Genomic DNA, 24,716 nt, shown 5'->3' with positions numbered 1-24,716 from the left:
AGAGCCCCGGGCGGTCAGGGCTGGGGTCTCCGTGCACAGAGCCCCGGGCGGTCAGGGCTGGGGTTTCTGTGCTAGCTCAGCAGGCAACAGCTGTCGGCCCCCAAGGCTCAGGCTCGTGTGCCAGCTCTGCGGCCAGGGCTCAGGGCTGGGGGAGGCCACCGCCCCCAGGCTCTGCGCTAACACACCGACCCTCTGAAGGGCGCTTCCTCTGGCAGAGACCCGGAGCAGCTCGCGTGATGCGCCGGCCGCCAGGCGCTGCAGGAGGCCGCCACCCCTGCCCGCCAGCCCGTCTCTGGCCCACGTTGGGGACAGTCAGCGCCCCCAGCAGCTCTGGGACGGCCCCTCCACGGCCGACACCACCTCAGGCCTCCGCTGGCCTGACCAGCAGAAGGACAGGTGACCAAAGACAGCAGGGCTCAGGCTGGGGGAGGGCGAGAGGGACTGCTGGGGCTCCCTCAGCCTTGCTGGGCGAGCACGGCCCCCGCCCCGCGGCCGGGGGTGGCCCTCAGCCCGTGGGGAGCTGTGTCAACTCCTCGCAACTGCTCTGCGCCCAGGGAGGGTCTCGTGGGAAGCGCTGGCCCCGAGGACGGCTACTGTGGGGTGAGGGGCCCAAGGCACCGGCTGTCGGCCTCGGCTGCCCGAGTGCTCTGTGGCTCGGGCGGGCCAAGGGGGCGAGGGGCCTCCTCCGCGTGTGTGTCCTGGGCCCCTGCGGGCCTGGCATGCATTCCGTGCCCCGTGGCGAGTCCCGCCTGACGCCCGCCGGGCCCCCTTTCAACCCGATGCTTGAGGACAGGGGTCTGCTCCTGCTCGGTTGGGGGGGGTGTGCCACCAATCCCACTGCCTGCCTTTGACCCACTTGGCTGAAACGTGACTGCCTCTGATTTGACAGACGATGTTTCCCGCTGGGCGCTCTGCCAGCCAAGCTTCCAGGAAAGCAAAGGGACAGAGCTCTCCTCCCAGGCCTGGGCTTTCTGACGGCGGGATGCTGGTTTGAAAGCAGGGCTCGGTAGGCCCTCAACTTCTGCAGGGTCCGCACCGTGGGCCACCAAGCAGCCTCCCGTCTGGACCTGTCTGAGCAAGACACGGTGCCTGGACCTGCTGGCCTGCCGACCCGCTCGCTGAGGGAACGGAGGGTGCTGGCACGTGCCCGAGCTGCGGCCTCTCCTGCGGGACAGAGGCTGGGGGGCAGGGGTGCAGTGGCTAGGGGAAGAGCACCGTGGCAAGGCCGTGAGGCAGGGCAGGCGAGGCCGTGGTGCCCCGGGCGGGCGGGAAGCGTGCTCTCACTCCACGGCCCACCCGCTCCCCAGCTCCGCGCCTGCCCAGCAGGGCCCCTCCTCACGGGTGACATCAGAAACCTCCAAACCCCTGGGAGACCAACTGCTCCGCCTGCCCTGGTTCCACCTGCCTCGATCCCCTCCCCCCCGGGGAGTGACACGTCAGACCTAATGGCTCGGCTGTTTCCGGCGGGCGGCCACTCATGCGGCGGGGCCCCAAGGAGGAGGGGGTCCGCGGTCACTCGGGGCCTCCCTCCAGGACCCTGTATCATCTTGGGCTGCTGAGAAAGCCCACCCTCCAAGCAGCCACGACACCCTCCCGCGCAGGCAGGCAGCGTGGCGAGCTTGAACCCTACGCCTGGGTGACACCTGGCTCTCCCCTTCTGGGGGACCCTGCCCGCTCCCTGTCATGAGGAGGGCTTAACAGGAAACCCTGGGACCACAGGCCAAGTATGAATCCCAGCTCTGCCACGTGTGACCGTGGTGACAAGTTACTTAGGCTCTCAGAGCCTTGGTTTCCTCATCTGCAAAGAGGGGCCCTGACAGTGAGGTGGGAGTGAGGAAGGCCTGGCACCCAGTGTGGCTGTCGGTCACGGCCACTTATTGTTCCCAGACTGTGTCCTCCGGGCGAGGACACCTGCTCACCCCGCCCCCAGCACGGTGCACAACACCCTGTAAGTGGGGCGCACAGAGATCAGAGCCTTCCCCAGCCCCTCCCTCCCCGGCCGTGGTCAGGTTCCCTAACAGGGAATGTGACCCAGGACTCACAGAAAACCCTCACTGCTCTGGGACGACACCCGACCCCACTTCCTGTCGCACTGATGCAAACACAGAGCCTCTGTGTTTGCAGGTCCTCATTTTCCAAGGACACCAGCACTCCAGGGGAGTAAATATTTACAAGTGAGACTTTAAAGCTCGTAAGGCAGAGGGGAGATGCTCATCCACTGCTCAAGGGCCACAAATGCGTGCTGTGTTTGTTCCTGGGGCCCTGGGAACCCTGGCAGGAGGTAACTCTCAGATGGACGGTGATTTACGGGCCACCCCTCCCAGGCCGGGTTGGGGAGGTGGTCTAGGAGCAAATGCTGCAAATATGGGCTGGGGCCAAGTGGGGCCTGGCGGGGGCGTTTGCTGCGTTCCAAGGCTGCCCTGCCCCCATTTGCCTTTCCAGGAGGATGCAGGAAGCTCTGTTCCAGAGGAGGGCCATGCAGGGCTAAGCCCTGGGGGGTGACTGCTGCAGATGGGGGACCAGGTACCCGGCTGGGGCGTGACACAGGCAGGCCTCACTCTGGGAAAGCCCTGCCCAGATTTCCATCAGGAGGGGAAGGGAGGGCCCATGACTTTACAGCAGTGGGCTGCAGGCTCTGGTTTTGGCTGCAGGATCCTTTCTTCCAACTCAACAAACCAGGGCTGATGGGAGTGAGATGCAGCAGGAGGACAGTCTACTTGTTTGGCTTTCTGGGCTTGTGCAGTTGCGGCCCCGGGCACTGCTCAGGACTTCTGAGGAAGGTCTTGGGGGTGCTCCTGCTGCAGGGAGGACGGCCGGTCAGCTGGCCGCCTGTCCACTCATTCAACCTTCCGGGCCTCTGGCTGATCCCCCAGCACAAGGGCGTCCCGGAGGGGTTCAGAGGTCAGCAGGCACGCTCCCTTTCCTCCCCTGCACGTGCACTTGGCTGAAGGGCAAGGGCATGCCTGGCCCACCCAGCCCGTCCCAGTATAGGCGCCGGTAAACCAAATGCCCAGACCCACAGGCAGGGGAAGGACAGTCAAGAGGAGATGCCTGTCAAGCACACCACGCACAGAACTTCATACCAGGATACACAAAAAGGACAAGCCACCTCTCGGGGAGAAACAGCCCAAAGATGTGAGCAGGTAAGCAGCTGGAGGAAACTTCAGCAGCCAGTAACCACAAAACAGGATGCCCGTCTCACCCATTTAGGGGAAAAGAAACATGTGCTAAGACCATAGCGGACCAGCTCATGGCTGCTGGCTCGGCAGAAATGGCAGCACCTGACAGGCCAAATGGTGGGGACCTCAGGCATGGCTGGGGGTGGCAGTGTGTGTGTGTGTGTGTGTGTGTGTGTGTGTGTCAGTGGAGCTTGTCTGGAGAGCGCTGGCAGAGCTGAGCACGGGGGGAGGATGGGCAAGCCTGGTCACTATCATCTGGTCTGTGAAACATGCCTCCCGTCTGCTCTCAGAACAAAGCCCAGGAAAAAAGATGTGTCTAGACAAACCCAGCAGTCAATGAATTAAATATGCGTGTCATGGACCAACACAGATAAATCTCAACAACAAGGCCTAGTGAAGGAAGCAAGGAGCAGAAGGTCAAGTACAGTGTGTAACACGCAACGGTGCCGTGTGCTGTTCAAGGGATACATGCGTTTGTGGTGAGTGAAAGCATAAGAGAGGATGCAAGGGACACGGTGGTGGGGAGGGGGGAGGGGCAGAGGTGCGGGTGGCTCAGCTCACGGTGATCACCACATGAACACACGAGCCTGCCTGCCGCTCCCCTCCTGTCGATGCCCGTGGGTGGGTGACCGCAGCCCAGGGCCAGGGCAGACGGGGGCCCAGGGAGGGGAGAGAAGTAAGGCCGTGGGACCCACCTGGCCTTTCTGCCCCTCCCTCCCCTCACCACTGAGTTCTTCTTGGTTGGGTCTCCAGGTCCTCAGAGGGGTAGGCGGGCAAGCTGCCCGCACAGCAGGACCAACCTGCACTGTCCCCACAGGCCATGATTACAGGAAGGCAGGGGCCTTCTGGAGACCCAGGGAGCGAACAAGCCCTTTTGTCAAGTGGGCACAGGCAGGAAGGAACAGGGGGTCCCCAATGCCACAGCCTGGGGTGAGCAGGAGACCCCCATGGCCGAAACACAGCACACCCCAGGCCATCATGTTGGAAGGCCAGTGACGCTTGTGGACGTCACTGGCCTCCCAGCTAAGTGCCTAGACTTCAGCCTCTGCCAGGGAAGTGCCCTGCTGACCCCTGAGCTGACCAGCTCAGAGTGGGGACAGGAGCCAAGCTCCCAGCTGGCTCTGAAGGGCTCTGCCCTGTCCCCGGAGAGAGGGGAGGCACTGTAGCCTCTTGTAAAAAAAAAAGAGTCCCCAGCAACAAGGCATAATTGCAAGCTGCTACCTATCAGACAGGCACTGTCACTACGCCCATTTCACAAATGGGAAAACCGAGGCACAGAAGTCACAGAGCTCCCAGGTGGCAGAACCGGGATTCAAGCCGGCTGGTGTGGCTCCAAGTCTGGGCCCCCTCCCCTGCTCTGCCACCACCCCTGGTACAGAGACAGGGTTCCCGGGCTGAGGCAGGGCCCGGCCGCCCGCTGTTCCTGCTCCCTCGCTGCTGGGGGGCCCAGAGATGCCCTCTGTCCTTCCTTATCATCGAGGGTGGAGAGACCCTTACGGAGCTGACCACCTGCTGGGGTCCGGCATGTCCCCCGAGTCCTCCCACGGCTCTACAAGGCAGGTGGAGAAAACGTGGCTCAGAGTATCACGCGTACACAGGTGGGGAGCAGGGAACCCAGACGGCTCTGACTCAGGAGCTCAGGTGTCCACCCTGGTGCATCAGGCAAGCACAACTTCTGTGGAGGGACCTGGCCTGCAGAGAGGCTGGGGTCCCAGCTCCTGCCTGTGACCAAGGCGGGTGGGTCCCCCACACCACTGACTTCCTTCAACTCTACAGCTTTGTAAACAATTAACTCCAGAGTTTTAATTTCTCTAGTTACTACCCTTCCAGACGATTACTGATTTGCTCTCATGCCCCACCTCTACCCCGACCCCGGGGCCTTTTACCCATGTAACAGAGGCTCATGGGTGGCCAGGAGGCCAGACTCTCTCACAGTGCCCCAGGCCCACCCCCTCCCTCACTCTGCGCTGAGGGAAGCTGCTGACAGCCGCCCCCATACAGGTGAGGACCTGGGCCCCACCCCTGGGCAGTGAGGCCTGCGCTCACCCCTGGATTGCAGAATTCTACGGGGTTACGAGTGGCCACGGCTCCAACAGGACACGGACACAAACTGGGGCTGGAGGGCCCAGGAAGTCACAGGAGGTCATGGGTAACAGGACACTGGGTTCCTCCAGAGAACCAAATGACAAGCTCCATATCCCCATTTTAGAGATGGGGAAACTGAGGCTCAGACAGCTGTTTCTCTGTGCCCACGAGACCCACTGGCTCCAGACACAAGGTGAGAGAGGCTGCCGGGAGTTCCTCTCTCCTCCTCTGGTTCCCAGTCGGGCCTGCTGGGGCCCAGAGCTGCTGCCTGGGCTTCTCAGAAGGAACCCAAGAGCCAAGTCCCCACGCACCTCCGCCCTGCCCCGGAGCCTGAGCCCCGGGCACCCAGAGAGGTCCCAGGAGCTCCTGTGGAGGCCTTGCAGAACTCGGGGTGTGTCAGTCCCTGCAGGCAGCCCCTGGTAAGCCAAGGCCCCAGACCCTGGGTGCTTGGCTGAGCGAGTGAACAGAACAACAGCTAGGGCGGGGTGGGGCCTCCAAACAGTCCAGCTGTCCTGGAGGAGCCTCGAGAGACACGGACGCAGGCAGCGCTGCAGGGAAAGGCCGCCGGCCAGCCGCGGGGCTGCGTGTCCTCAGCAAAGCTGCCAGCACCCACAGAGCCGGCTGGGAGCCTGGCCGGGGGCCTCGCTGGCAGTGGGATAGCAGGGCTGCCCTGGCTGGTTTCTGCTCCCCCATCAAGGAAGAGAGACCCCAGGTCTAAACCAAGGCTGGGGCAGGATGTGTGCGGTCTCCAGCGGCTGGACGCCTCCTCCCTGGGCCCCCCCCCACCACTGACCCTGATGTCCTCCAACAGTGCCCACCCAGGTCAGGCAGCCTGGGAGCAGCTTGTTAGCTCTCTGGTGTGTGGATGTGGCCACGCAATGCTTTTCCAAAATAACAGGGCCTGAAAGCTGGGGACTTGGGACAACACCACACCAGGAAGGGGACATTTTACCTCGGGAGGAACAGAGAGATTAGGCCACAAGTCCCACAGCCAGAAAGTGACAGGCCTGCCTTCGGGGACAGACTGGACACCCTGGCCTCTGGGAGGGCCCTTGTCCACGCACACGGCCTCCCTGTCCCCACTGCCCTCTTGTTACCATTTGTCCCTGGGACTGGCTGTGGGTCTCAGACGACGTGAGTCACCGTGGTTCCAGAGCACTGCTTCCCGTCTCTACTCCTAATGATCCTGCAAAACCCCACGCGGAGGTGCCTCCTCCAAATCCCTCCGATGCCACGGGTCACACCTCCTGCTGTCACCACTCGCATGCCTGCCTATTTTTGTGCTTAGGACCTTTTTCCTGCATAATATCCCCCCCACCCCCCCAAAAAAACCCCAAACCAAACTGACAGCAAAAATGTAACAGGAAGAGAAAGAGACCGCTGAGTTGTGGAAAAGGCAGGAGTAAGAGTGTTGAGAGATGGAGACCCTGCAAACACGCCTGCCCACCTGCGAGTGCCGGCCAGCGAGGCCAAAGGACGGGCCCGAGAAGATGAGAGCGGGTCGGCCACGAGACGCATCCACACGGCTGTAAGTGCCCACCAGGGAGACCACCTTGTCAGGAGGGCCCATGCCCCCTTCCCTTCCCGTCCTCCCCGCAGATCAGCTGAATCATGTCCTGGACTGAATTCCACAGCCCTTCCAGCAGGGCTGGGGGTGGGGCTGGCTGGCAGCTGCAGGACCAGGACCACCTGAGAAGGACGCGGTCACCCAGGAGGGGCGGCAGGAGGCGCCGGCCCCGCTGTGCTGGCAGCCCCTGCTGCGCCGGCAGCCCCCGAGCCTCGCCTGCTCTCGGCTGTCAGCAGCGCCGACGCCCCCCGCAGCCCCTCCGCGCTGCCCTGCCAGAGCCAGGAGGGTGTGGCCTGAGTCCTGTCTTGCTACTGCAGGGGCGAAGACTGCCAGATGTTCTCCAATACACCGACTACCCAGATCTGCACGTGAAACCGCCCGTGTCCGCCCAGGGTCTCGGGAGCCCTTCTGCCTCGGACGGGACAGATGCAACGGCTGGTGGCTGGTGGTGGTTCTCACCGAGGTTGGTCTTCCCAGCTGGGGGCAGCAAGGGGGAGGGCTGCACAGGGCACACGGGCCATAGGACAGACAGACGTCGGGATGTCAGCTTCCTAACTTTTCTGGGCCTTGACTTCCTTGCGGGGAAAATGGGGACAACTGTCACACGTGCTTTGTGGAAGTGGGGAGGGGGAAATGAGATAGCCCATTCCAAGTACCCGCGGAGCACTCAGGGGACAAGAGCCAACCTCCCATCTGCACCCTTCCCTTTGTGACCCGGGCTCCCCCAACTCAGGCCCCCACGGCCGCTCACCCCTCCCCTTTGGCCCCAGATGGCAGAGAACTGCACCTCCACTCTGGGCAGGGGTGAAATGCACACATCTGTGACCAGACGGGCCGGCATTCAGGGTGGCTGGGTACAGCCCTGTTCCCCCCCTCCCCGAAAGTGATGGGCCACCCTCAAGGGTGCACTTGTCAGGCGGGACTTTTCAATAAAAACCAGATACAGACAGTTTGCTCACTGAAGAGAGTAAACTCTTTAAACCCAGAACAATATTGAATACCAACGAGATGAATACTCAAATATCATACTTGGCTACAAAATAAGGTGTAAAGTAATTTAATATTTACATTGAGAGCATTTAAACATTCAGACTATTCCACTCAGAAATTCCACACCTAGGAATTTCCAAAGGAAGTCAGGGGTATGCAAAAATACTTTATGTACAAGGATGTCCACTGCACTGTTACTTACAGGAACCAGAAATGGGAAATCTGCACATTCAACACCAGAGAACCAACTATGGTGCACCCAGAGGTGAGTCACCTGTAGCCACTAAATTATTGTTTTTAATGACACAGAATAACATCTGTAGACTATTTATGTTATAGTTCCAATTATAATTAAAAAAAAAGGTATGCATAGAGAATACAGTAACTTTCCTTTTTTATACTTTACTGCCTATTATCTACTACAGTCATTACTTTATAACAAAAACGAGAAGCATATGAAACGAAAAGACTCAGGGTCCCTTAAGGATGACAAAGCCAGGCCCCCGCTAATGGCCTGCCACTCTCCCAGGGCAGCAGCCCCACCTCTCAGTCCTGCCACTGAGAAAGAGACCCTGACTGATTCCACAAAGACCAGGGGCTTCACCAGCCCCCAGGCCCCAGGGCTGGGAGCTGCACCCACCAGGAAGGCTCTCTGACCCGGGGTGGGGGCACACAAGCCCCTGCACCGTGTCCAGCCCACTCTGCACTGCCCCGGGTTTTACAAGGGAAGTGCCTAGGAGGACAGGAAGCCCTGGTCTTGCAAGTTCTGTGGTGCTTTGAGGAGAACATGAATTGTAGAGCCTGATGATTTCACAAGCCAGGGCATCATTTAAAATGATCACCGGTAAGTCATTTGAAAGTTTGTCTTCTCACGCATTTGCTTAAAAAGAAAAGGTTTTTGGGTTGTTTGTTCATGTTTAAAGAAAATCTAACTCTGAATTTCTTGACCTAGATTCCTTCCGTCTCAACCCAAGACCTCTCCGGGCGATTCCTTCAGGTGGCCGGGCCCTGTTCACTGGTCCCTGTCATGTGCTCTGGGTAACATCTGCCCCACTGCAGGCAAATGCAGGTTTTGTCCCTTAGTTGCACGTAAGGATGTGGTTGTGAAGCCAAGTTGCCCGGTGCCATAGGAATGCTCCAAGCTAACCTGGCTGGGCCCACTGAGAAGCCCCTGAGGTTCTCTGGGACCAGCACTGCACTCAAGACTGTCTCCTTGAACCTGACTCACCAGAGGACGCATGGGGGAAGGGCGCGCTGACTGCAGCTCCCGGAGAGGCTGCAGGACCAAGAGGTGAACGTTCTTGTTGGTGCCACATGTAGGCAGCACCCGTTCAGCCTCCGGCCAGTGCCAACATGCCATGGACATGCCAGGATGGCAGATGGAGAGCGGCCAAGGGCACCTAAGGCAACGGGGCGCTATCTGGGAAGGCTTCCTGAAGGAAGGGGCGGCAAAGCTGAGGCTGAAGGGAGAGGAGGAGCTGGGTGAGCAGTGGTAGGCAGGAGGGCGTGCTGCGCTGAGGGCGGCACAGGCTCAGCTGGCGGCACCAGCAGATTTCTGAAACCAGACAGGACTCGGAATGGTGGCGGGAGGGTGTGCGACCAGAGTGAGGCTGCAGGACTGACACTAAAGACTCCTTCCTCCTACAAGGAAGCACAGCCTCTGCCGGCTAAGATCAAGGATGCTGGGAGCCCACCTGCAGAGAGGACCCCATGAAGGTGGCCCGGAAGCCATACTCGGGTCCCAAATGCCCTCTGTGGCTCCAAATGAAGCCTACACGATTTTAGGGGCATTTCCAGGGCAACCGAGGCAAGACCCTAACCGTGTCTCCTCTTCCGTCTCCTTCAGGCCGACGGGAAGAGGAAGGAGGGACGTTTTGGACCTTAGGAGCCCCATCCCGACCCTACGAGGTGAATGGCAGCATGGGGCACTGACACACTCTAACCAAAGTGGCCCTTGGCAACAGTCGGCCACCTGCCTGAGGCCAGGCCTCCCTGGGGGCCTTACAAGCATTCCTGGCAGATGCCAGCAGGTGTGGCAGCTCCCTTGCTGGACACAGGACGAAACAGGGACCTGCCAGCGCTTTATCACACACCTGCTCCTCTCTTCCACGCCAGGAAGCGCTCACAGATGCTGGAAGTTCCAAACCATATTCCAGCAAAACGCTGGAAACCTGTCCATCTCCGTTTGTCACCTCGATGCACGCCCATCTCAGAACTACCCTGGCTGACGGCGTTTGGCGGGGAGGCGTGGGAGGCATGAAAACCCTCACTTCCCCACACCGCAGGCCCCAGAGCCCCGCGGACGCCGGCACCAGGAGCTGGGAGAGGCTCGGTGGAGAGATTCTAGAAGCATACCTCACAGCGGGAAGACATTCGCCCCTCACCCCGACCCCCCAAGGTGGTTGGCCCTGGGGACCGGAGAGGAGGAAGACAGGGCTCTCGCCCAGGCCCAGACCCCAAAGTGCCACGTCACTCCTCAGTTCACCAGCCAGGCAGTCGCTCCAGCACCACAGGGCCGTGGGGAGGGCGGGAAAGAGGGCAAGGGCGACACCCGAGTCACCCGACAGCAGGCATCCCATGGGGGCTGGGCACTGCCACCGTCCCTCTGGGTGTTGGGTCCCTGGGCAGTGGGGGCGTTGCCTCCTGAACCCCCAGCGCTCTGGCCCAGCCCCAGACCAGGGGAGCACACAGGCTTGTAAACAAACAAAGCCAAGACTACCCTGGCCCCTCCAGGAAGCTTATTAAAAACGCCATCAACCTAGCGCCTGGACCAGAACTGAAGGGAGGCGGGGAGAGTGACACGGAAGGCCGGCAAGGCTCTGTCACCTGCCTGGTGGCACAGCCCACTCCTCGAGCGGACGGCAGAGGGCGGGCCTCCCGAGAACCCTGGAAACCCCTCCTCCACGGCCGGCAGCTGCTGAGCTCAGCAACTTCCCCACCGCGGCAGGAGGGAGCCACGGCTGACCACGCACGTGGACCACGTGGACCGCGCACGGAGTCTTCCACCCTTGCCACACGCACCCACCCTCGTGCAGCACCCGGAGACCCTGGCCACTTCCCCATTTCCTCCGCGCCTGTCTGTAGGGGCAGCGGGGCCTCCTGCTCTGGCGGACAGACTCTGGAGAAGGGACGCCAGGGGCCCTTCACCCTGGTGACCCAAAGAGAAAATCAGCCTCGGGAGGTGGGGCTGTAGGACGACTGTCCTGGTGGCAAACGAGGGTCAAGGCCACGTCTGCTGGCAAGCCTGACTCAGGCCCCTCGGCAGCGCCTAGAGCGAGGTCTGAACCCTCTCCCCTCCGGGCTCTCGCGACCTAATTGCCTTTGGCAGACAGGACCGTTCTGCCCTCCACACCCGCACTCCTGCAGGCAGAGAAGTGCCCACCTGGGCTTATATGGGTTGCTTAGTGCCCAGTTCCGGGGGCTTGCAGCCCTGGTGGGCAGAAGGATAGATGGGCAAGTGGCTGCAAGCTCCCAGGCCCAGCTCAGTCTAGCACAGAGTGGCAGGACCCTGGGGAGCGAGGGGGTGAGGAGATGGTACGAGGCCTGGAAAGTGCATCTATGCAGATCAGACCAAGTGCTGGGCAGGAAGCAATGCTTCAAGGGCCCCTGGACAGGCCGCGTCTGGCTACTGGTAGCCATGTAGCCTTAAGGCACCCAGCACATCACCTCTCAGGCTGGGAGCTGCTGCTGGTGGGGGGACAGCCAAGGGAAAGTGGGAAGACACTCCCCCCCCGCCCCAGCCGCAGCTCCATGGCCCCAATTTCCTGACCATCTGGGAAAGACAACAGGAGAAGGACTGCAGGGCTGAGCAGGGAGAGCTCCGAGCTGGCCAGATACCAAAGCTTCATCATCCAAGCACACGGAGACCTTGCACCTTCGACCCAGGAGTGCTGATGAACTCAGCTACACGGGTCACGCAGCTCCCCGACGCCCATCCTGCCCGCGAACGCACTCTTAAGGCAAACGAGGAAGATAAACAAAAGGCCGGCAAGAAAATCTCCTTTCTGGACCTTCCCAGCCCAGGCATCTCGGGGGGAAGGCCCCGCAGGGCACCCACGTGAACAGGAGAAGATTGCCAAGTTTAACCCTTGGAAACCCAGCACCGTGGGGAGAGAAAGAGAGTGTTTCTGGCTACAAAGCGCTTCCCTGGAGAGCTGTCCCCCAACACAGGTCAGCCCTGTGCTCCCAACCTCCACAGTAATGGGGGCCCCCAGGGAAGGCACCTGGCTGCATAGGTGCCCCCGGCCAGTTCAGCTCCCCCCAACCTGCCCTGGGCCTCCTGCTGCTCTTCCAGAGCGAGCTTGCGCCCGGTTCTGGCCCAACTCGCAGGGGCAGGCAGCACTGCCTTCCCCCTGCCCCCAGCCCCAGGTGACACTCGGGCCTTTGTTCTACCTGCACACTTGGGCACGGCAGAGCCAGCCCCCTTCGCTGGCAGCTCCTCCCCAGCCCTCTCGAGGCAGGCTGGCGGGCCGGGGGCCCCGCAGGTGCAGGGGGAGAGGCACCTCACTTTTCTCACTTCCGATTTGAGCGTGAGTGCAGCGCAGGAAAGCGAGCACTCCAGGTGGGTTACACTCGCACAGGAACCCGTCTTCCCGCCCGACGACACAGGCCAGCATGGACCCAGAGCTGGGTCACGACAGGTGACGGGCGGCGGGCAGGGGACGGTGACCCCGGGAAGCCCAGGCTCCGCGCAGCCCGCCGGGTGGTGGGGAAAAGTAAAGAGGCACAGAGGAGGTGAGAGCGGGATTCGAGCAGCGGACCGCGGCGGACCAACTGGGGACTCGGGCGCCCTGAGATCAGGAGGGGGTCCAGAAGGGCCGCGGCGAGTGGCGTCCCCAAGAGGGCAGGAGAAGAGGGCAGGGAGCGAGGGTGGGCGCAGGTCCGCCCGGCGAGGGCCGGGCCCGGGGGAGCGGCCGCGAGCAGGCACCCCGCCGTCCCGGGCCGACGGCGCGGCCGGCTGCGGGCGCTCACCTGGGTGTGCGCAGCGCGGCGGGGTCGCGGCGGTCCAGCACGCCGGGCACGCAGTTGGTGAGCTCGGTCCAGTCGGCGTGCAGCCCGCAGCTCCAGCCCGTGGAGAAGCGGGAGAAGAGCCAGGTCTCGCGGCGGTTGGGCCGGTAGCAGGTGCACTTTTTCTGGCCGGGCCGGCAGTCGCAGGGCACCTCGAGGCGCACGTTCTGCACGAGGTGGCGGCCGAAGGTGGTGCCGCCCGTTTTCTGGATGTGCAGGAAGACGATCACGTCGTCGCCTTTCATGTCGAAGTGCAGCGAGCGCTCCAGCTCGCGCACCGGGAAGTAGTACTTCTTCTCGTAGTGCGGGTCGGGCGTGGGGAAGAGGTCCAGGTCGTCGGGCGGCGCGCGGCCGCCGGGCGCGCCCAGGCTCAGTCCCGGGCCCGCGTACTGGTAGAGGATGAGCATAAAGCACGCCGAGCCCGCCACCACCAGCACGAACTTGCTGGCGCGCTCAACCATGGTCCTGCCGCCGGCGCGCCGCCGCCGCATGTGTCACCATCGCCGGCGGCCCGGGCGCGGGGCGCGGGCCTGGAGAGCGGGGGGCACAGGCGCAGCTGCCTCCGCCGCCGCCGCCGCCGCCCGCGCTCCGGCCCGGCTACTCGGCACCCAGGCCGCCCTGCGCGGCGCGGGCCCCGGCCCTGCGCGGCGCCATGGTTGCTCCCCACCCGGGCCCCGCTCCGCGGCCCGACCCCGGCTCAGCTCCGGCTCGGCTCCGGCCCGGTCCGCTCCCCCTGCGGCCCCTCGCCCGCCGGCCAGCTCCGCTCCGCTCCGCGCCGCGCCGAGAACGCTCTGCGCCGCCCCGCGCGCCGCCGCGTCTCCGCAGTCTGCCGCCGCCCCGCCCCGGCCCGCCCCCGGCCCGCCCCCGCCGCGCCTCTTGCCGTCGCCGCCCGCGTCGATCCGCGGCCCCGCCCCCAGAGCCCCGGGGCTGCAGGCCGGTACCTGGCGCCCGGACGGAGGTCTCCGGCCTTGGGGAGGCCGCTCCGAGGCGGGCAGCGAGGACTGGGAACTGATCTCTGTCCTCAGAGGCGTGGGGAGAGACTGGAGAAACGTGTGGTGGGGCGCGGACGGCCCTTCTGTGCTGGAGGGGGCTCGCGGTGGTGGGTGCCTTGGGGCCTGGGTTCCCCTCACCACTTCACGGGAGGGAAAGCCTTGGCTTTGCAAGCTGGGCACTCTGAAGATGGAACGCGAGGGGGCCCGGGCTGGATGGACTTGGTGGGATCTGGGGGCGGTGGGGCGGTGGGGCGGGGAGCGGGTCGGGAAGGAACAAGGGAGGGTTGAGGGTGGGGAGCCTGGGACCTTCCTCCCCTCCCCTCCCCTCCCCCTCCCCTCCCCTCCCCTCCCCCTCCCCTCCCCCTCCCCTCCCCTCCCCTCCCCCTCCCCTCCCCCTCCCCTCCCCTCCCCTCCCCCTCCCCTCCTCCTTTCCCCTCTCCCCCTCCCCTCCTCCCCCTCCCCTCCTCCCTCTCCTCTCCTCCCTCCCCTCCTCCCCCCTCCCCTCTCCTCCACCCCCTCCCCTCCTCCCCTTCCTCTCCCCCCTCCCCTCCCCTCTCCTCCTTTCCCCCCCTCCCCTCTCCTCCTTCCCCCCCCTCCCCTCTCCTCCTCCCTTCCCCCCTCCTCTCCCCTACCCCCTCGTGGAGAGATGCTAAAGTGTCCGCAGGGGCCGACTTTATGTAGTCCTTCGTTATTTAAAAGGAATTGCAGTCAATGTGCGCTTTTCCCTCCAAGTTTATTATAATCCCAATGAAAAAGTTATAAAAAGTTGAACCAATATTTAAAATTTTGATGGTCCACAAAAACATTAACTTCTGGCTTTGGTAGATGGGTCAGAGGGTCTAGCGGCCCTGGGCCTCTCCTATCCGCGGTGGTGCCCCTGGGGCCCTGCGGGCCTCCCTCCCCGTTAGCCCAGCCTGCCCCCCGCCTGCCAGCTTGGGCCCTGAGTCAGACTCCCCGCACTAGCCCCGGAACCCACACCGCCTGGCCCTCACTGGGCTCAGAAGCTGTGTCACCTCCGTGGAACAGGGTGGGCCAGGGTCAGAAATGACCTGCTGAGAATCTCAGTATCCCGCATCGCTGGGTTGGGTCCTAGTTTTTGGACTCAGGCTGCTGCCAGGCCTGGGTTCAAATGCCCACGTCATCCCATGTCAGGAGCTCCCCTGGTTTCTGTTCTGTCATGGGTCCTGCAAGCATGGGGGCGGGGGGAGGGTTTGTGAGGGTTTATATTGTCAATTATACTTCAACTAAACTGTTGAAAATATATAAAATCATGCCAGAAATCCCTTCTGGTAGCAAACCCGGAGAACTGGAAAACCAACCACCGACACCCCAAAATCCAACTAAGAGGGGAGCATGCAACTTTCAGAAGGGGCCTCAGGCACATCCACTCTGATGCGGCACCCTGAGCACTCTACAGGGTGACCTAAGGCCCGCTGGGGGTGGGGTGGGGTGGCCAGTCCCCAGTGTGACCCAGGGCCCCAAAGCCCCCGCCCATCCTCTAGCTGCCTGAAAACTGGACCTGGCCCAGGAGGCCTGTGGGTAGCTTGCTCAGACTTCTCCAGCAATGATTCATTCTTGCCAGGAGTGGAGGCTGGCACAGTGGGGAGCCTGGAGCCACCTGCTTGTCTGCAGTCACTTGACCCCGTTTTTGGCTGAGGCCTGGGGAGTCTTCCTTTATGGCCCTGGAGGCAGCAGCTCAGACCTGGAGGGCAGAACTGTCCAGGGTCAACCCAATGGGCGTCCTTCCCCAGATGACAATCCTCTATCAAGTGGTGAATTGTAATTAAGGCTGCTCTTACCCAGAACTACTGGGTACCAATCACTGTAGATGTGTCATATCTGAGCCCATCAGCAAATCTGCGGAGGAGACTATAATACCCATCTTACAGAAGAGAAAACTGAGAGCAGGGTGAACAAAGCCTGAGCAAAAGCCTCCCCTGCGGGCACCCCATCCCCTCAGCTCTGGGTGTCTGGGCCCAGCGTGGAGAGCCCAGGTAGCCCCCAGGCCTGGCAGAGCTCCTCTTACTCTTGTGAAGTCAGCAGAGCTGGGATTCTGATCCTGGCCCATCTGGCCCTTACTCACCCCTGCACTCCACTCAGTTCCCCCAGGCCAGGGGCCAAGGCTGGAGCAGGGCACAGCGAGAGGGTCCAGAGGGACCATTCCTCAGCTCCTGGCGATGGTCTCTGCTGCCAGATGGGAATGTGGTCCAGAATGCTCAGGAGAAACCTGGAGTGTTACCGAAAGGCCACCAAAACCATCTGTGCTCGGCCTGTGGCCCCATCTTGTGACAATCTGACTGTCCCAAAGGGGAAACTAAGGCCCAGAGAGGGTAGAGGGTCTAGTACAGGGTCTGCAGTGGGTGGCTGCCCCTCCCAGGAGCCGTAATGGGAGCCAGAGCTGCCTGACCCTCGGATTAGCAGCTCTTCCAGGGAAGCTGTTTTATCCAGCTTTGTACCTGCCAGAATGGCTCATAGGGAACCTCCTATTTAGCTCAGAAGCCCTTTCTTCCTAGAATTCTCTTAGGGGGAAGAAAATCTTTCTAGATGGCTATAGGATTTTACTCAGTTATCCCCTTTAAATGCTGCGCACACACTGTGAGACCCCAAGGCCATAGGTGAGTTTATCGCAAAGTCAAGTCAGAGGAGCCACGGATGGACTCAAGTTGCTTCAGTGAATCAGTGGACCTTTGGGAGAAGGATGGAATACAGACTCTCCCCTTCCCCGACTGGCAGCCTCATCAACCTACTCCCGGCTGAGCCTTCACTGTCATCCCAACAACCGGCAGAAACACACACATCAAAGGGCAGTGTGGATCTCAAGTGAGGTCACAGCGTCGCCAAGCGCCTGGCACTCAGTGGGTCCTCCTCACACGCTGTTTCCTTCCTCTCCCTACCTGATCGGCCTGGTAGCCAAGGTTCCCCACGGTCCTAAGACCGTGTATGAATATAAGGAGGGCTAATAGTTTGCTGGATGCAGCGCCCAGCTTTGAGTGTTTTCAAAGTTCAGGAAAAAGCAATCGCCGCTCTTCTGCTCCGTGACTATCTTTGTCCCCTGACTATTCACTTCATAAAGTCTTTAATGTATGGTCTCTGGCTTAAATATCGAAGAAAGAGAAAAAAACACGGCTAGTTGTAGGATGTGATCATCAAATAAAAACAAGTCGTTGTACTTCTGCTTCGGGAAAGTGCAAGCAGTGAGAAGATTTCGGCTTTAGGAATGAAATGCAATTTCCTTTGAGCCTAAAATAGCCATAAGAACCCAAACGCAAGCTTTCCCTCCCTACCTGCCCTGCGTCCTCAGAGTCTGAGAACCAGGAGATCAACCCGTGGCACCCCTCCCTCCCGGGCTGCAGTCCCGCGGAAGGGCGCGTGGAGGCAGCACCGCGGCCGCCCGCCCGCCGCGCGCCCATCATTGACATTGCAGGATTGGGGGATTTTCCACGCTTGATTCCCTCGTCCTCTTTCGGTCGGTCGCCCATTGTTGTTTCCGAGGGGGTGGAGGAGGGCACCCCAGTCTGTCCTCAGAGCCTCCTCCGGGGATGGTCCCGCTTCCCACGGCGGGTCAGAGAGAGAGAGAGGGGTTTCTTTGGGGACAAACTTTTAAAGGGGACTCTGGATCGCGGCGGAATCGGCGTCGCGGCGATTGGACCCGCCTGGGGGGCCGCGAGCGGCCTGCCGTGACCCCAGGGGCTGGCCCAGTGGGACCTGGGAGGGTGGGGTCGCCAGGGGGCCGAGCCGGGAGACTCAGGGCCACGCTGGTTTAACCAGCGCGTCCTCCCCTCTATGGAGGCCTCTCTCTCCAGGGGTCCCCACGCTCCCCCTCGTGCCTCCTGCCTTTGCCCCGGTCTCCTGGGGTGTCCTACCCGCCTATTTAAGGCCTCCTCCTCCAGGGAGCCTTCTCAACCGCCCCTCCCACCGCAGAGCTGTCCGGGTGTCCAGGGCTGGCTTGCCCCGCAGGCTATGCGCGGTACCCAGTTCCTTCCGCCTCGGCCCAGCACAGAGGCCTGCGCAGTGTCCTCCCAGGGCGCGGTCTTGTGGGTTGAAGGGCTGTCCCCACCTCCACCTGAACTTTGGAAGGGCCGGGGCCGGCCCGGCCTGGGGGAGGGGCGCCCCAGAGCAGCGGTCTCTAACTCTCTCTGCCTGCCCTGACCGCCGAGTGGCCAGCGGCCAGTGGCTGGTTTTTGTGTTCTCTCCTGCTGGATTTTAAGGCATCCTTAAATCCTTTCGGGGCGGGGTGGGGAGGAGGTGGGAGTATAAATAGCTTAATGAGAATCTGAGCAATTCAGATGGAAATAACAGTCCACATCTAATACGCGCCCCCAAAAGCTGAGGTTTGTGACCCAGTTGTGGCCCAGAGGGGAAACCGGTGTGAGTGGCTCTTCGGCAGCCCTTGCCCGGCTAGGCCCGGGTGATTGCCCACCCTGGCCAACCGATCACACCTGGGAGCTTGGCCCTGCACCCCTCTACCCGGTGCCTGCTGTGTAGAGGGGACTGGGAGGTGGGTGAGGCAGGGGCCCACCTGGCCTGCTGCCTGGTGGGGATTCCCCGCCCAGCACTGGAGGCCCTGTTCTCGGTCTCCCTCCCCTCCTGGACCACAGAGAGGGCAGTGAGGCCCGCCTTCCTCCCAGGTGCGTCCCTGCTGGCCGGGTTGTTGACAGGACAGTGCCTGAACTAGGCAGGGCCAGGTACTGCCAGCTCGGTGAGGCCTGGACGGGCATAATGTTATCCCGAGGGCATTGTCCTCATACGTGGAAACTTCTCATAAAGGGACACGCCTTTGGAAATTCCAGGGCTAATGAAGGGTGAGGTGAGAGGCGAGAGGTGTCTCGTTGGTGTGTCCAGCTCCCAGCAGGACCTCATCCCACATTTATATCATTGTTTTTTCTGCCAAGAAGGGGTCCCAACCTAGCCGGGGTTGGGGGAGCCATCTGGGAGGCCAGTGGGGGCACAGGGGAAAGATGCACGGGTAGGAATATTCCCTGGGAGGTTAGCGCCCTTGCGAGGGCTGAATGGAATAGATGGAGATGAGCCACCAGGACAGAGGTGCCTGCTGCCACTGCCCCCACCAGGGCCAGGGCACGGGGTGGCGGGGGAGGGTCTTCCGGGGACCTGACGTCTTGCAGAGCTGGCGAGGGGAGAGGGCGTGTGCGGTCAGCGCCCTCCACTCCATGTGAGGCTTGTGACCAGCTCGTGTCTCTCTACCTCCGGGCTTAGCCGCTCGCCTCTCACTGAGGGTCTGGCCCCTCCACCGACTTCTCTGTGGATCTCACTGGGGTGCATTTCCCCCTTTTGCGACAGCTGTCCTTCCTGCAAGATAACGGCCTGCCCCTCCCTTCTCTTCCTGGCTCTTTTTAGCAGATTCCTCTGTCATTTTAGGCTGTTATTTAAGATTCACCCTCCTGATAGGTTCGAGTTGGTGTGACACCTGGTTGATTTTTCTGATGGAAGCTTCTCTCCTGGGCGGGGTCAGAGGGCCTTTAGTGGGCTCCAGTTGGGGGCACAAAGGTGGGGATATGGGCGGCTTATGGAGAGGGCTGGGTGTCAAAGGGGGTCCCCGGGCTGCTGCCTGTGTGGCCTGCCTGCCCCAGCAGCCCTGTGGGGAGGGGGCTGATCTGTCCTGGAAACCAGGCCCCAGGAGGCACTGCCCCTGTGTCCCCCAGCTGTGACCTGACTGGCCACGTCACTTTCTCCCAGCTCTGCAGTGACCACCTGTCTCTCCAAATGGGAATGTTCTTGCCGTTCATTTTTCTCCCTTCCCCTTTTTAACCCCCCTCCTTCACAGAGGAGCCTTTTGTGACACAGTCCCAGCTGGGCCCTGGCCCAGGGGTTCTGAGCAGCTAATGGGAGGAGGGCAGAACCCCCCCTGGGTACCACAAGAGGGATGGGGAGGGCTAGCCCCCAGCTATAGCATCTACTTCAGTTCTGCAGCTGCAGGGGGCAGGGGGCACACCGTGAGCGGGGAGAACCAGGACACCTGCCTGGCTGAGGTCTGGGCTGGGCCCAATTCCCTGTGGTGGTTGCATGTGGCTGGTGGTCAGGAAGGGGTCTGCTTCTGGCTCAGGTGGGCAGCAGGGCCGGTGAGCACAGCTCAGACCCACTCACCCGGGGCAGTCAGGCCACCTCTGTGCCGGTAACCAGCCTTACCAGCCTCTCAGGCATCATCTCATTTAATCTGCACACACAGCAACTTTTCAGGCAAGTCCGGTTGTCGCTCCGTCTTTACAGATGAGGAAGCTGGGACTCAGGGAGGCCAGGCCAAGGCCACAGGGCCAGCAGAGGAGGAAGCAGGCAGGGAATGGAGGCCACTGCTTCATGGCTGAGGCCTGCAAGGCAGGGAGAGGCTTCACCTCAGATGAGGAGGCCCGGGGATGGGGGCCTGCACTGCAATGCCTGCCTGCACATCCCGGCCACCCTGGGGCTGGACGAGAGCCTCCTTGTGGGACTTTGGCTTTTGGGTGACTGAGGCTTGGGACACTCCTTCCCGCCTCAGGCTGGTCCCTTGAGGCCATGTGGGCCAGGGGCCTAAGGAGGAGCGTCTCGGCCTCAGCCATATAAGAACAAAGTTAAGTGGGGCTGTTAGGAATCAGGGTGCTGTGTTCACTTCCCAGCTCTGTTTAACCAGCTGTGTAACCCAGAGCAGGTTACTTGAGATCCCTGGGCCTCCGTTTTCTCATCTGTAAAATGAGGATAGACTACTTCGTAGGGTCATTGTAAGGAATAAGTGAACCAACGTACATCACACACTAAAGATCCGTAGTAAGCACTCTATTGAATACAGACGACCAACTCCTCCCATGTGCTGGCCCTTGGACTGGCCTCCTCTGGGCATTATTTTATTCAGTTCTCTCAGCTGCCCTATGGGCATCATTCCCCTGTTTCACAGATGGGGATGTTAAGGCTGAACAAGTGGAAGTGTCTTGGCCAAGGTGACACTATCCCATGCCTGGTGAGAGCCGGGGCCGAGGGTCCTCTCACCTTCACACTTCTGGGCAGCTGAGCCCTGGGGGGATCCAAGAACCAGGTTCTGGGTGGGGTCCAGCCTTCGCCTCCCCCTGGGCTGGCCCAACTCTTCTTGGCTTGGCATTTCCCACCCAGGGACCCTACTGAGTGTGCCTCTGGGCCCTTGCTTCCCTCACACAGCCTTCATCACTTTTTCGTGGGAATAACATGTTTTGAATATGTTAATACACCCATCTCATTTGCATCCCCTGGTCCTGACATCTCCCTCTTTCGCTGGAGGCATCCTCTTGCCTCGGGCAGTTTGGGCATGCAGGAGCAATCTTCAGCTTCAGAATTCCAAAATGAGACTTTCTGAATTTGCACCTGGCCAGTAGGCTTGAAAGGCAGACTTCGTTGCGAGGTAAAGATTTTCGACAACTTTCATCTCTTAACAGTTCAAGATGAAAATAGGTGTCCGTGAATACAGAGGTGTCTGTGGGGGGCCCAGTCCCTTCGGAGCTGCTCGGTGGTGTCGTCCGCTCTGCAGGGCAGCCCGTGCCAACAGGGGGAAGCCCCGACGGGCTACATGTGGTGGGCAGGCTGGATTTGTTCTCCCAAGCAGCCTTCGGTTTCTCTGTGGCTGAGGTGGGGCCTGGAGGCTTCTGATGCCCCAACTAGGGATTCAGAACTTGACTGCGTCCCAGGGCAGGGTGGCTTCCCGTGGGCCATGGGGCCAGGTCTGGGGTTGCAGTAAAGCCCGTGCCCATGCATGCGGGCGGCTCCACCAGCCTCACCGCATGGGACAGTGGCCAGATCAATCCCAGCAGCGAGCCCGCTTCCCATGAATCTCACCTGCCCTCTTGCTCTGGGCCCTCTTGGACTCCCAAGAATTCAAAGTTCTGAAAGAATTTACTTGAGCCGTGCAAGTAGAGACCAGGCTGTCCAAAGGGAGGATTTGAGGATCACAATCTGATGAGAGACACAATCTGAAGCACTTACGGAATTTGCTTTAAAATGCTCCCGTGGGGAGGGGTGCCTAGGAAATGGGACGGGCGTCGGTGGGTTCATTATGCTATGCTATCTACTTCTGCATGGATTCCAACTTTTCATAAACAAAAGCTAAGAAAGAAAATAAAAAAAGAAAGAAAATAAAGCCTTATGAATGATTGGATCTGTCTAGAATGACTGGATGGGGCTAAATCAGGTGTTCTCTGTCGTAACCCTGGGACGGGCTGTCAAGCAGATCGAGTAGATGGAGAAACAAAAAGCCACGTGTTGGGAATTCCCTGGCGGTCCAGTGGTGAAGAATCCGCCTTCCAATGCAAGGGACGCGGGCTCCATCCCTGGTCTGGGAAATAAGATCCCACATGCCGCGGAGCAGCTAAGACCGCACACCGCAACTACTGAGCCTGTGCGCTCTGGAGCCCGTGCGCCACCATGAAGAGCCTGTGCGCCGCAACTAAGACCTGACGCAGCCAAATAAATAAATATAAAAAAACAAAAACAAAAAATAAAAAGCAATGTTTCAACTTCTGGTCTGGACAAGGTGGGGTAGACCTGTTTCTGCCTCCTCCTCCTTGCTAAGTATAGCTACAAACCCTGGAAATGGCACAGGAGACAACCTGCGGAGGATTCTGGAAGGTAGAAGAGGAGGGCGAGCTAGTTTGAGACCCCAGGACTGGAGGAACAGCACAGGGGCAGGGCTACATACAGACCCCAAGTGACAGAAGAAGGACCTGGGCCTGGCATTTTCCGCCCCCTAGTCTGGCAACGTAAGGAGCCTGGATGGGCTCGTTCCTCCCCCAGTGGATTGGCAGTGCTGCTGAAATCACAGGTGAGCCAGGCAGCACCAGCAGGAGGGTCAGTGGGGAGGTCCCTGACAGTGAGTGGCCAGGTGGGATGCTCTCCTTCCCTGCTGGGCCTCAACCCCACAGCAAGGGGGAGCTCCACCTCCACCCCTAAGTGGCCCTACCCAGGAAGCCCCTTCATCCCTGTGGGCTGGAGAATCCCTTCACCCACCTAGAGGCCCCAGATGGCTGGGCCTGGGGAAACCCCATCTACCACTCTGGCACCAGCAGGGACCAGTGGGAGACCCAGCACGCACAGGATCAACCAACAGACCAAAATAGTGCCGTAAGGCTCTGGAAATTAGATTCTCATTGGAAACTCAGTCCATAAAGTTAGGCCAGAACATACAGGCTAAACCTAAACTGGCAACTGACTGCTAAAATGAAACGTAGGATCGTACAGTCACCAAATGTAGTAAGGAAAATGTCAAGAATACCATAAAAAGTCAGCCATCTTTCAATGAATCAGGAAAATCACAACTTGAATATGGAAAAAAAATCAATTAATGCCAACCTGAATGAATCAGACATTGGAATTATCTGGCAAGGATTTTAAAGTAGCCACCATAAAAATGCTTCAACAAGCAATTACAAATTCTCTTGAAACAAATGAAAAAAATAGAAAATCTCAGCAAAGAAATTGGTTATCAAAGCTATACCTGAAAAGTACAATTACAGAAATTTCTAAAAGCCCACTGCATGGACTCCATACTAGAGTGTTGATGACAGAGGATAGAAAATCAGTGAACTTGAGGACAGAACAATAGAATTCATCCAATCTGAGCAAAAGAGGGAAAATAGACTAAAAACAAACAACCCCCCCCCCACACCCCCCGAACAAAAATCTCCAGGGATCCATGGGACAATAACAAGAGATCCCACCTTTGTATCATGTGTTGTTGGAGTCCAGCTGGAGAAGGAGAGTGGGCTGAAAGAGTACTTGGAGAAATAATGACTGAAAACATCTCATATGTGGCAAAATACATAAACCCACAGACTCATGAACCTGAGCGAGCCCCAAATAGGATAAGCCCAAAGACATTCAGGTCGACACATCATAATTAAACTTGTGAAAATGGAAGACAATAAAATCTTTATAGTGGTCAAAGAGAACCTTGCTTTCTTTTTCTTTGCAGTTCCCCGAGACTCATCTTTTAAAAACACTTTCCCTTATCATATTGGTGTGTCATTTGATTTTGAAACATTCCTTCTAGCTTACATAAGTAATACATGGTGATCGCAAGAAAATTAAGCATGTTATTTATTTATTTATTTTTAAATCAATCAATTAATTCATTAATTTTTGGCTGCGTTGGGTCTTCGTTGCTGCGTGCAGGCTTTCTCTAGTTGCTCTGAGCAGGGGCTACTCTTCGTTTGCTGGCTTCTCATTGCGGTGGCTTCTCTTGTTGTGGAGCATGAGCTCTAGGCGCAGGGGCTTCAGTAGTTGTGGCTCGCGGGCTCTAGAGTGCAGGCTCCGTAGTTGTGGCGCACAGGCTTAGTTGCTCTGTGGCATGTGGGATCTTCTAGGACTAGGGCTTGAATCCATGTCCCCTGCATTGGCAGGTGGATTCTTAACCACTGCACCACCAGGTAAGTCCCATAAGCATGTTATTTATTAAAGATATAAAAATTACTGCAATCCCACCACTCAGCAGACAACAACATTCATGTTTTCATATTTGTATTTCCAGACTTTTTTCTATGTATGCAAATGCATATGAAAAAACATTTTAGCTAAAATGGAATCATAAAATACATATCATTCTGTGATCTGCTTTTTCATTTTAAAAACGTATTGTGAACATCTTTCCTTGTCAAGAAATGTGCAAGTATATTATTGTGCTTAATAACAATGTAGAATTCCATTGTACGAATATACACAATTTCAATAACCACAAATGTTGAAAATTTAGGTTACCCTGTTTTCCATAGTAAATAATACTGTGATGAACATTTTTCTATGTATACCTTGGTGCACTCATCTGGTTATTGCTTCAGGATAAATTCAGAAGTTTTGAATTTTGGAGTCAAATGATATGTGTGGTTTAAGGTTTTTGATAACTCTTGTCAAGGTGTCCTTCAGAAATGTTTGCCAATGGATATTTCTGCC

The 24,716-nt window shown here is 59.2% G+C and overlaps 1 protein-coding gene across 1 annotated transcript in view; it reads right to left on the bottom strand.

The window, feature by feature from the left end:
• HS6ST1 (heparan sulfate 6-O-sulfotransferase 1) overlaps positions 1 to 13,381 on the bottom strand; it is a 43,351-nt gene extending 29,970 nt beyond the window's left edge. The window contains exon 1 of the mRNA XM_061183000.1: positions 12,793 to 13,381. Coding sequence (XP_061038983.1) covers positions 12,793 to 13,319 — 527 coding nt within the window. The 5' untranslated portion in view covers positions 13,320 to 13,381. The remainder of the gene's footprint in view (positions 1 to 12,792) is intronic.
• Between the last annotated feature and the right edge of the window lie 11,335 nt (positions 13,382 to 24,716).

Source organism: Eubalaena glacialis, chromosome 1, assembly GCF_028564815.1.
Source record: "Eubalaena glacialis isolate mEubGla1 chromosome 1, mEubGla1.1.hap2.+ XY, whole genome shotgun sequence".
NCBI lineage: Eukaryota > Metazoa > Chordata > Mammalia > Artiodactyla > Balaenidae > Eubalaena > Eubalaena glacialis.
The sequence above is the reverse complement of the archived record's forward strand: the minus strand, read 5'-3'. Positions and strand labels throughout refer to the sequence as shown.